This window comes from Dysidea avara, chromosome 5 (assembly GCF_963678975.1).
Source record: "Dysidea avara chromosome 5, odDysAvar1.4, whole genome shotgun sequence".
NCBI lineage: Eukaryota > Metazoa > Porifera > Demospongiae > Dictyoceratida > Dysideidae > Dysidea > Dysidea avara.
Window position 1 is genome coordinate 18233588 of NC_089276.1, and position 12267 is coordinate 18245854.

At 37.2% G+C, this 12267-nt stretch overlaps 2 protein-coding genes across 23 annotated transcripts in view; one reads left to right on the forward strand and one right to left on the reverse strand.

Moving 5' to 3' along the window:
* Positions 1-12267, forward strand: part of LOC136255908 (exosome RNA helicase MTR4-like) — a 247932-nt gene that overhangs the window by 42025 nt on the left and 193640 nt on the right. The gene's annotated exons all lie outside the window — the stretch shown is intronic.
* LOC136255906 (uncharacterized) overlaps positions 1-12267 on the reverse strand; it is a 189933-nt gene that overhangs the window by 12631 nt on the left and 165035 nt on the right. For 15 of the 19 annotated variants that reach the window (XM_066048820.1, XM_066048817.1, XM_066048819.1 and 12 more), the window contains 5 exons: positions 6880-7168; positions 5287-6029; positions 5159-5227; positions 5077-5105; positions 4465-4609 (listed from right to left, as the gene is read on the reverse strand). In XM_066048820.1, coding sequence (XP_065904892.1) covers positions 5880-6029; positions 6880-7168 — 439 coding nt within the window. In that variant the 3' untranslated portion in view covers positions 4465-4609; positions 5077-5105; positions 5159-5227; positions 5287-5879. Of the gene's footprint in view, positions 1-4464; positions 4610-5076; positions 5106-5158; positions 5228-5286; positions 6030-6879; positions 7169-12267 lie in introns of those variants that run through there. The other 4 variants (XM_066048821.1, XM_066048822.1, XM_066048810.1 and 1 more) reach the window with 4 other exon arrangements.

Sequence of the window (12267 nt, forward strand, 5' to 3'; positions counted from 1 at the left end):
ATATGCATGTTGAGTTACATTGTCTGATGGCTGTGATCTGACATGAGATAATTCAAATGTGATGGGGAAATGATCAGACGATATTTGTACATTGTCATTAGAACAGACTGAAATACTATCAATTAGATCTTCATTGTTTGTTAACTAGATCTAGAGTATTACCATGGATATGAGTAGAGCAGGTTATGAGCTGTAGCAGGTTGTATTCAAAACAGATTTCACAGAATGCATCAGCGACTGCAGAATTTCCACAGAAAGTATCCCAGTTAATTTCAGGCAGGTTAAAGTCACCTAACAATATAATGTTACAGGATGGTGGAAACTGGGACAAATGGCTTGAAAGAAACTGGATTTGCAAAAGAGTAGGATTGGGAGGTGAATGTGAGATCGAGATACTCTAATAGAACAGTCACTCTAATAAAGCATTCAGCTAATTTATTTACTCCATTTTAGGGAGTTCAGTTGCAAACAGTTAATCTTATAGACAGTTCAGCAAGAAGCAAGTCACCCTATAGCTAGAGAGTTCAGCTAAAAATATATTGTTGTAGTGATTCAGAACATTACAAGTAGTGATTCAGAACATTACAAGTCACACTGAAGAGAGTTCAGCTATAAACAAGTCATGCACCCTGTAGAGAGTTCAGCTACAAACAATTCACTCTGTAGAAGTTCTGCTACAAACAAGTCTTCATGCGTTTAACAACCAAACTCCACCATGTAAAGACTTCAGCTTTACTAACAAGTTACTCTGTAGAGTGATCAGCTAGAAATAAGAGAGAGCTCAGCTAGAAAATGTCACCTTGTAGAGAGTTCAGCTACAAACAAATCACACTGTAGAGAGATGAGATAGAAGAAGCCACCTTGTAGAGGGTTCAGCTGTGAAGTGATCACCCTAGAGAGAGTTTAGCTAGACAAAAAATCACCCTGTAGAGAGTTCAGCTACAAAGAAACTATCCTGTAGAGAGATCAGCTACAAACAAATCACCCTGCAGAGAGTTTGGCTACAAAAAATTACCCTGTAGAGTATTCAGCTACAAACAAATCACCTTGTAGAGTGTACAACTGGATACAAGTCACCCAGTAGAGAGATCAGCTACAAGAAGTTACATAGTAGAGAGATCAGCTAGAAGAAATCATTTTGCAGAGAGTTCAGCTACAAAGAAACCATCCTGTAGAGAGTTCAGCTACAAACAAATCACCCTATAGAGAGTTCAGCTACAACCACATCACCCTGCATTGAGTTTGGCTACAAAGAAACCATCATGTAAAGAGTTCAGCTGCAAACAAATCACTCTGTAGAGATTTCAGCTACAAACAAATCGACCTGTAGAGAGATCAGCTAGAAGAAGTCACCTTGTAGAGAGTTCAACTACAAAAAACCACCCTGTAGAGAGTTCAGCTGCAAACAATTCACCTTGTAGAGAGTTCAGCTATGCACAAGTCACCCTGTAGAGAGATCAGCTACAAACAAGTTACCCTATATAGAGTTCAGCTACAAACAAATCACCCAGTAGAGAGTTCAGCTATGAAAAGATCACTGTGTAGATAGTTCAACTATAAGAAGTCACCTTGTAGAGAGTTCAGCTACAAAGAAACCACCATGTAAAGAGTTCAGCTGCAAACAAACCATCCTGTAGAGAATTCAGCTACAAATAAATTGCCCTGTAGAAAGATCAGCTAGAAGAAGTTACCTTGTAGAGAGTTCAGCTACAAAGAAACCATCATGTAGAAAGTTCGATTACAAACAAGTCACCCTGTAGAAAGATCAGCTAGAAGAAGTTACCTTGTAGAGTACGAAGAAACCATCAAGTTGAAAGTTCAGCTACAAACAAGTCACCCTGTAGAGAGATCAACTAGAAGAAGTTACCTTGTAGAGAGTTCAGCTACAAAGAAACCATCATGTAGAAAGTTCGATTACAAACAAGTCACCCTGTAGAAAGATCAGCTAGAAGAAGTTACCTTGTAGAGTACGAAGAAACCATCAAGTTGAAAGTTCAGCTACAAACAAGTCACCCTGTAGAGAGATCAACTAGAAGAAGTTACCTTGTAGAGAGTTCAGCTACAAAGAAACCATCATGTAGAGAGTTCAGCTACGAACAAATCACCCTGTAGAAAGATTAGCTACAAACAAGTCACCCTGTAGAGATATCAGCTAGATACAAGTTACCTTATAAGAATCAGCTACAAACAAATCACCCTGTAGAAATATGTGTTGGAAACAAATCACCATGTAGAGAGTTCAGCTAGAAACAAGTCACTCTGAAAGAGTTCAGCTACAAACAATGGGAGTTTCAGCTACAGTTCAGTTATGTATAAGAAGTCACCTTATTATCTACAGTATGATTATCTTTCATTGTTAAATATACAAATATTTTTAATCAGACAAAAAACTGTACACAACATTTCTTCCTTTGTTCCACAATTCCTGCAGAAAAGAAACAAGTTAGAAGGAAACACCAAAGCCAGTTAATGGCCGGCTTTGTGGCTTGCAATACAAAAACAAGTGATATCTAAACCAAAACAGCCAAGCTGTAAAAAAAGAGTGCAGCCCCCAAAAAGGCCAGGATGAAAAAAGATGTGAAATCCAAGGTGGCGGCCGAGAAATGGTTGTGATGGTAGGTTATAGTAAAAATTTTAATTACGACAATTCAGATGAATTTGGTGCTAAATCCTAGTGGAGGAGGCAACGCAAATTCACCTGAATTGTCGTAATTAAAATTTATCACAGCCATCTCTTGGCCGCCACCTTGGATTTCACATCTTTTTTCATCCTGGCCTTTTTGGGGGCTGCACTCTTTTTTTACAGCTTGGCTGTTTTGGTTTAGATTATAATTAATTGTACTGCAGTTATGCACAACCTACCACTGGAAGTGTGCACATATAATTACGTTATATTTCTGTGTTACATGAAAAAGGTCTAGTTAAAGCATTTAAAATCTGTTTCATCCTTTTCTACTTCCTGTTTTGAAGAAAAAAGATAGGTTAAAAAAGCCCCAAAGCCAGCTTGGGGTATACAAATACAAAAAGAAGTAAAATCTAATCCAAAACAGCTAAGCTGTAAAAAGAGTGCAAAGCGGCACAAAATTCACCTGAATTGTCGTTATTAAAATTTTTACTATTAACCTACCATCACAGCCATTTCTTGGCCACCACCTTGGATTTCACATCTTTTTTCACCATAGCCTTTTTAAGGGCCGCACTTTTTTACAGCTTGGCTGTTTTGGATTAGATACTAATAACACGGTATTGGAAACTCTATTTCGCGTGCCAGCACTCCTTGTTGTACCTAAGTAATTAATTTGATGGTTGCATCATGTCATTAGTTTCGTCGCTATCTCAGTTGCTATGCTCTATATATTATCACAGGACGGTATTTGGCTCTTGTTCCATGGGCTGTAAATTTGTCCGTATGAAACAAAGAACTGTAATTGTTACACTGAGCCACACTCGAATACTTCAGAAATTTTCTGGAGGATGCTTAGAACTACCCAAAATAGGTGCACAAACTACGTAACTTCTCATTTGGTTAGCAATAAAAGTCTTCTGGAAAAAGCATTGAACCATACCAACGTGTGGCACAAGCCATTTGGAATTGTCTCTACTGTAATAAATTTCATTAGTTTTCACTATATGTCCTCAAAGACTTGGCAAAGAGTACACAATGTTGTTTCATGGTGTTTCCCAATAATATGTTGTGCTACAAGCCAATTTGAGCTTACAATTGCACAAAACTACTTGCTTGTATATCATCCTATGCACCTACCTTGGTTCTTCACTACCCTTAGCTAAGTTGGTATTGAAATAACCAGACTTTTGTAGCCTACACCAACTGAAAGGTAAGTCCATGAAACTATGAGGAGTGCATATTTGGTATGTACATGCTATATTGAGTTCGTGAGCGGAGCTTCCAACCTTGTGTTACTAGTCTATGGTAATATTAATTGTATTGGCTAAAATTATGTTTGACATATTTCAAAATACATCAAGGTATTATTGAGAGTATTATAATTGTAACACATTCACTTGTCAAATTAAGTCTTGTATCACATGATGCAGTGGGTGCATGCTCATATGCAATGGCAATATACAGAGAACATTATTATCGCAGTGGTAGCTAGGTAAATGATTATGTGCATGCATGTACCAGAAAATCACCAGCTATCTTTCTATACCAAAGATATAAGTCCTCTCAGTAATATATAACTCTATTAGAACATCTGTCTGCTCTATTAGAGTATCTCAATCTTTTTAAGCATTTGTCAGGGAAGAGTTTGGGGGCTAAAGCCTGTTAAGCTCTTATATGTCTTCTGCTGTATCTGACTCATGCACTAAACTCTGGTGATCATTGTTTGCAATAGCTCTAGGATGTAGCTTGACCATCTATTAAACTGGACACACAAAAAAAGAGAACAAGAGAACTATGCAAATCACAAAGACACCACATAATGTATACTTTAGAATTACCAGAAGTGCACTTGTCAAAAAGAGAGCTATCTGATCACCATTGTCACACCTATCAGACAACATGCTCAATAAAATACTGATTGTACCTTACATCTTCCTAATCATTGTTCATTATTAATGGAAACGTCATCACATTGTGTATCCCCTAAAATGTCATGTCATATTATATAGAACCAAGTACTGATATATTAACAGGTGTATCAATACTAATCTTCTTTGTTTATTGCATCAATATCTCACGTACAATCTATAGGAGCACCTGCACACATAATAGCATAACACAATAATGTTGTTAGCAAGCCACAAGTGTGCACAATGTTTATGAATTCAGCACATCAACTTGTTCATTTGTCAAGTTTTAAGCATGTAGGTCTTAGTAGGAAAGCTGTGCGCTACAATACGCAAGATGTGGAGAGTGAAATTGCCATTTTTTTAACTTTGTAAATACTTGTCTTTGCCACATTCACTATATTGTCCTAAATACATGGACAAAATCATATACAAGAGCAGAAACAAATAATCAGCTGTTGCTATAGATTTATTATCTTTAGTCATTCAACTGTTGTAATCCATCCATGTAGTACAACTGTGTATGACAAATAACCTACTTACCATCAAAATCACTCAAGATCTTGTCTTGCCTATAGGAAATGATGGTTGTTCAATAAACATCTTTTTTGCTGGCTATATATACCTTTCCCAATCCTTCACTAATACATATCTCCTTATGCCAATAAAACTCCTGTTGCTTAGCTCATTATGGCTAGTGGAAAATAACAATCATGGTAAAAATATGGCTATTACTACATATATTGCACACACCTCAATGTTGAAGGAGGAGTTCACTGATTCCAAAGGACTAATTGAGCTCCTGGTTGAAGCATCCAACACTTTCTGAAACTTTGTGAAGAATTGTTTCCTTGTTATCTGCTTCAAAGTGTTGAAACTTGACCCAGGTTGCTCAATGAATTGGACTTGCATGATTCACTGATCATTTACACCAGTCATGAAAATATTGTGTGCTGCTATCGGTGGTTGCTTTAGCAGAGCGCAACTATTCATCTTGTTTTATCAGGTGTATTGTTTTATTTCTTTGCTTGATGGATGCTTATTCATCAGTTCTTATGATTTGATGTTACGGAATCAGTGCATAGCATGTAATTTGATTGAGTCCACACTCAATTGTGTGTAACCAAAATTTAAACATCATGCAATCCTTTAAATGCATTCATGATATTACATTTATAATGGCATGCTTGCATTAGCTCATTTTAGCTGCAACCTCATGCATCATCCAACAAATACATGATAGCAATGTGTAAAATTAATGTGGCAGCCAAGTAAGTACAGTTTTACATTACTTTATGCCGTTACCATGTAAAAAATATTTGAAACTTACACAACCAACATGGCTATTACATGATAAAACAACTACATACCCAGCAATTTAAAAAAACACAACACCACATTTCAGATGTTTTAAGTATGTGTAACCACTTACGTACACTACTATGATACTTACTCGTAATAGTAGTAGTAACAGACAAGGCTTTACTTGTAGAAAACTGTAAGAAATAACATAATAGGACTGTAACAATGTAACTTATATATATATATATGCATGCATATGAGTGGCATAACCTATCTTTCAAAAATATTGGTATGTATACATATCAGGGAATATTTCCAAATATAAGTACCATTAATAATTAAATCAGGAGGTGGGAAAAGTCATGCAACATGAACTGGTAATACAATTGCATATAAGGCCACAAATAATTAATTATATATTTCTGGTTCCCTTCCTGGTCATTTTTTCTGCTGAATGAATTGCACAATCACCATATAATAATTTATAATACTTTACATCTGTTGAAAGTTTTCATGTCTTGTAAACACTGTTTTCTTACAAAGATGCACTAACTTTACACCATAACTTTTGTTTTTACCCATAATTCCATGTTAAATGTAGTGTATCACATAAAAGTTGAAAAAAAAATTGGTCACCTGGTCAATTTTGGGGAATTGGTAGGAACAGAAACACATAATTAACTTTGTACAGCCTAACCACTACTAAACAGTACTCTAAATAAATGTGTTGACAGGTATTGATAGGCACAAATAAATGAATCAAAAACTAAAGATTACCATTTGTTTTGTCATTACAAACACCCTTGAATTTCAGCTGAAAGCTCAAGCAACATTCGGTCACAGAGAGGAGTAGCCAGCAATTACACAACAAAACCAAAACACTGAAATGGCTGTTAACTTTATGTACGAATTCTCTCAATGATGGTAATGTTCAATGACTTTGAAATTTTTGTCATTATTTATTTTGTGACAACATGTTTGGTCGGGTCATTGATTGGCAATGGAAATAGGCAATTAGTTACTTACAGACATAATTCCACTCACCAGGTCATCAGTTGTATATGCTCTGACCAGTACAGCATATGTTGTGTTAGTTTGTAATTGTACATTCTCATAATTTATTCCACCAATACTTGACCTACTCTCATCCCCCACTACGTAAGGATAAGGATAGTCACTGATATCACTAGTCTCTACTATGCCAGTAATATAGGTGTAAGGTTGATCATTACTGTTAGCTGTATCAGCTTCCTCCTCATTAAAAGGACTAATATCCTTCACATTTGTACTACTTGTTTCATCTCCACCAATCACCACAATAACAGCATAATACCTATCATAAGGACAACATGAATAGTGTTATAATTTCTACAAGTATAAGAAAAATTTGAGAATTTTAAATTAGAGTAGGGACAGTGTATAGTACAACTGTCCCTACTCTAATATAAGATTCCTAATTTCTTATACTTGTTTGTGAACTTTTTTGCAATCTCCTGACTACTAAATACCCTGGAAACCATTATGCAAGCAATCAACTAGCATAACACATGTGCACCACTACATGAATTGCTAAAACGTTGGATTAACATAACTAAACATAGTGTTGGTCACAGCAAAGAAATGCATTTAGAAACACAAGCAACTTTTCCAGTTATACGATAGCTACCATTCGAATGCAACATCACTATGGTCAAGCGATTAAGACTTGACAATTAAGGGGCGTGGCAGCCGTTTCCATCGTGAGTCATCATCCCTTACCATGAGGGATAAAGACCCGCAATTGAAGCAGCTGCCATGCCCCTTAATTGGTAAGTTGTTTAATCACTCGCACTTGCATGTATACAGTACATGGTAGCTACATTCTATCATAGATTATAAAAAAATTCAGGTGAAGCACCATTCACCAAAGTTTTTTTTTGCCAATTTTGCAATACTGGGTCATCGTCAAAGTTTTTACTACCCAAGTTTTTTTGTATACAGTATCAACTGTCAATTTTGAAAACCACTAAGCCACATGTGTTCAAATAGTTGGGTGCAATGCCATGTGAATTCAAATAGTTTGATGCAATGTACACCCGTAGATGGAAGTCCTACTGTAGTCTATTAATACTATCAGCGGAGAACCTTGCCTGATGGCCATGGTAAAGAAGGATAAAAGGTAACACAATAGCGCACTCATTGTATGTTTATCAATATACCAAAGGTTTTTTCTTAAGCAAACTAGAAACATTTCTGTAAAAGAATTAGGACTGTAGCTGTAGCCAGTTTTCCGCTACACTTGACTGAAGGTATCAGGCAGGCAGGCAGGCAGTAGAAAATTCCATTGAATAATTTTTTTGTAAATTCTGTAGCAACTTGACAGAAACATTTCGGGGTGATCTGAAGACACTTTTGGGCTTAGTTCTACCCAACCTACACTGTCATGATGTTGTGAGGAAATATTGAGGCAGTTTTTTAGGTTATATTATATCACATGCCACGCCCACACCTTTGCCGTCCCTACTATTAAATCACTATTGTATAGTACTGTACAATAAGTATTCAAGCTACATAGCTCACTTTGACACCTCTAACATAAATGTTAAAGGCCAATGTACACAGAATTATTATTTTGACATATATTCCATTCTTCCCAAAGTAGACATGTGTGCATTCAAGTTCAATTTAATTAATGCATTTGAACATGTTTGAAAGATTGATTGATTGATTGAATAACCACAATGTAGCTTGGTGTCGAAAGTAGTACTGACTAAAGTTCTTTTTGTGATGAAAAATGTCTGCAAACCATGGTGAGCACCCAGTTCTGTATGAATGCTTACGACCAAAGTGTGCAATGACTGCAGCAAAATACCATCACTAAGATAATGATCAAACATGGTGAGGATACAGTATAAACTTGGGTGTGGGAAGCCATCCAAGGTTTACCCTATGCTATGATGCAAGGTCATACTTCTGTAAACCACAAGTTAGATGGATTCCAAGGATTCTATCAACAAGGATTCTATCAGGAATTCTAAACTAAGGACTCTATCAACATCTTCACTATGGTGTTAAGCAAATACTTACATAATATGACATAATTATATAACCAAGTACTAATAATAATACAAACGTGATGTCATAAACAATTAATTCACAGACAAAACTACAAGGTATAAAACAGAACACTAACCGGTATTGGGTGAAGCAATATCCAAATGTTAGATAAAATGATGGGTTTGTTTCTGCAATTCTTATTAACCAAGTAGAAATTTTTAAATAACACCGTCCTAGCAACATCAGTTCAGTTCCTGGAAACCAGTTCAAACGTATCACACATTACTAAGCACCCGCCTATGTAACCTGTTTAAGTGTCCAGCAACTAATTTATTAACCGCAATTTTTCATTCATAGCAACCAGTTTATTTGTTCTGCGCATTAAACTAGGTGTTGGATACATTGAACTTACTTGCCTCTATAATCTACGGTGGAACTTTTAGCTCATTCCCCGAACTCATGCGATAAAAACTCAATGTATTTGTACGACCAAAATTGTATAGAGCAACTCTACAGAACCAGACCTAGGCTCTTGCCTAGAATGGGAGTGTGAAGTTGAGTCGAAAACCACCATGAACAATGGAATATGAACTAAACAAAAGTGAAAACAAGCTGGCTGGAATAGAAGGTTTGCAGCTAGATAAGGCCACTCCAAATAAATTTCCTGTTTCCCGTCCACCACCCGCATCTGGTTACTGTCAGCTCTAAATATTCAATTATTCCTTATTCTTCCATTATTTTCCAGTTATTCTTACATACTGACATGTAGTTTAAAATACCTTTAAACAAAGTTAATGTTGAATTTGATGGCGGCCTCGAGCATTCACTTTTAGACACGAGACATTAATAAGAATAACGACGCACTAATAAGAATCCTAGCACATGCGCAGTAGCACGTGGCGTTAGTTGTTAGACAAGTGTTATCAATTGTTATCAAGATGCCTACGAAGGCAGTAGGAAAGAAATCAAAATCGTCCGTAAAGAATGGAACAGGAAACAATGCTCAGCAGAAGAAGAAATCCCCGCCTAAGAAGCCTCCTGTTAAAACTAGATCATCCGCTGTCTCGCCCGCCAACGAATCTTCCGCTAAGGCAGGAACGAAGCGGGGAAGTCAAGCTGAAAGTCCCAGAGCCTGACGAGAGAAGAGATCAAAGACGCGTCCCTTAACAACTGCTGACATTCCGGACATCGTGTCGGCGGTGGTCAGGAGCATGCCACAGTCTGCGGAGGCCACCCCAAGTTCCTCTACACGCCAGAAGAGAGCAAGTCGTCACAAGCAGAAGAACACAGACCAGCCTAGCCAATCAACCCGTCGTCGCGTTACTCGCACGACGCCTACTCCTGAGACGGACGACAGTTCCAACGAAGGAGACGCCGACCACGAGGATTTTGGTAAGTTATGTAGTAGTGTGTGTTATGTCCGTGTAATGTTTTGTTTTACAAAATAATAAAGTGCACTATGCAAAGCCTTCTTTATAACGCGCACCATGTAAAGGCTTCTTGTAAGGCGCACCATGCACAAGCCTATGCTTTAAATGTACACCATACTTTATGTAGCCCGCACCATGTTCTAGCCTTCAGTTAATAGCCATCCTTATTACGCCATGCCTAAGCCTCTTACTGCCAGGCAAATTATGGCTTGCCAATCTCATAATGAAATAATGGAAATGGACCACCCGCTCAGGACGGGAAACAGGAAATTTATTTGGAGTGGCCTAAGTGTTGGAGTTAAATAGGGGTGGGTTCAAGAGGTAGAAAGAAGATGGCAATTTACTATTAACAAATTTACCAAATATTTGTTTATTCTATAAGCATTTAGTTAGTTAGTTCTGTTGAATAACCTTTATTAGGGAGAAGGTAAAGCTTCAGAGTTGTTTCTATCTCCTCTAAAATAGAATTTTAAATATGCCACTTTTCTCACAATCTTAAGTTTCAAGACTGGCTTTGTCCATTTGATCACAGTGTACAAATTGAAGTGCTAATGAATATTGGAATGGTGTGTTAACAAACTGAATTGTTTCATGCTGATCCAATAGTTAAATAGCTGAATAATTGTTTCAGCACTAGGTCAAACCCATTGAGATACTCTAATAATAAAAACAAAGAGATGCTGAAAGTACAGCAGGTAGGTGGGCCCTAGAGCTGTATTGCTGTAATTATAACCACACCTTCCTTGTCTTGCCCATGCAGGTCAAGGGTGGATCCAGGGTTTGGCAACGTGGGTGCACCAGGGTGGGAGGTATATGGAGCAGGGGTATAAGAGTATGGGATGATGCTGCAGATAAAAGTTTTGCTCACCATTAATCACCATTAGCCATGGTGGATTTGGTTATCTGCAGTAACTGTTGTATTAGAGTATTTGACTTTTGACTGACTGCTCTATTAGAATATCTCAATCTTGCATGCAATTTTTTGGGGGGCACGCACCCCACTTGGATCTACCACTGCATGTATCTTTTTGTGGTCCAGCTTTGTTGCATGTGTTTGAGGACATACCTGTGTTTTACTGGTTGTCACATTCTGCATTATATAACAAATGATAGATCAGTCAAGTTATGCTTTACTAGAGCAGTACAGATCAACAACTAGATATGGTAAACAAATGATGTTTTGTAGCTGAGTTCTACTTTCAAGAACCGATGCCATAATATCTTTAAACTACATTCAGTGTACTGGACTGTATCACATGCAAAATTTCATTCGAGTTTGGTCAGCTACAAGTACATAAAATTATGATTGTTGCTTAATTTAATAGCATAATATTATAACTAATACAATATTTATAACAAAAGATAGGTGCAGCATGATTATTTCATGTCTCCTCTGTGGTTTGAAGATGATGACATTGAGGACATGAAAAACCTTATATATAGTTAAGGAGGGTGCAACATGATGATTTGATGTCTCCTCTGTGGTACAGCATGTTTGAAAGTGATTACATTGAAGGAGGGAGGGTGTGGTGAAAACTCTACAGTTTAAAATCAACAACAGATAAAGTGAACATATAAATAGCATTTATCAGCCAGATAGACTATTGAAGATGTAACTCTAGTTTTAACAAATGCTTGACTAGTGTTGTAAACTTGTACCACACGTGGTGTACAGCACACGTATGTGTGATAAATATCACATTGCCAGTGGTGTAACTAGACTAACATGATGCCAGGGACAAATGAAGTGTATATATATAATCAATAGTTGAATTTGCACCAATAGTGTGCAAGTGGCTCTCATGAAATTTTTGGAATTTACATACTCTGACAAGGGCATATGCAGGGGGGTTCGGATGGTTTGGATGAACCCCCCCTTTCAGAGGCAGAAGTTTTAAAATTAAAAATCACACCAATCTTACAGCCCTGGAGCTCTCCGGTAGCTACTTGCCCACTGGCACTCCTC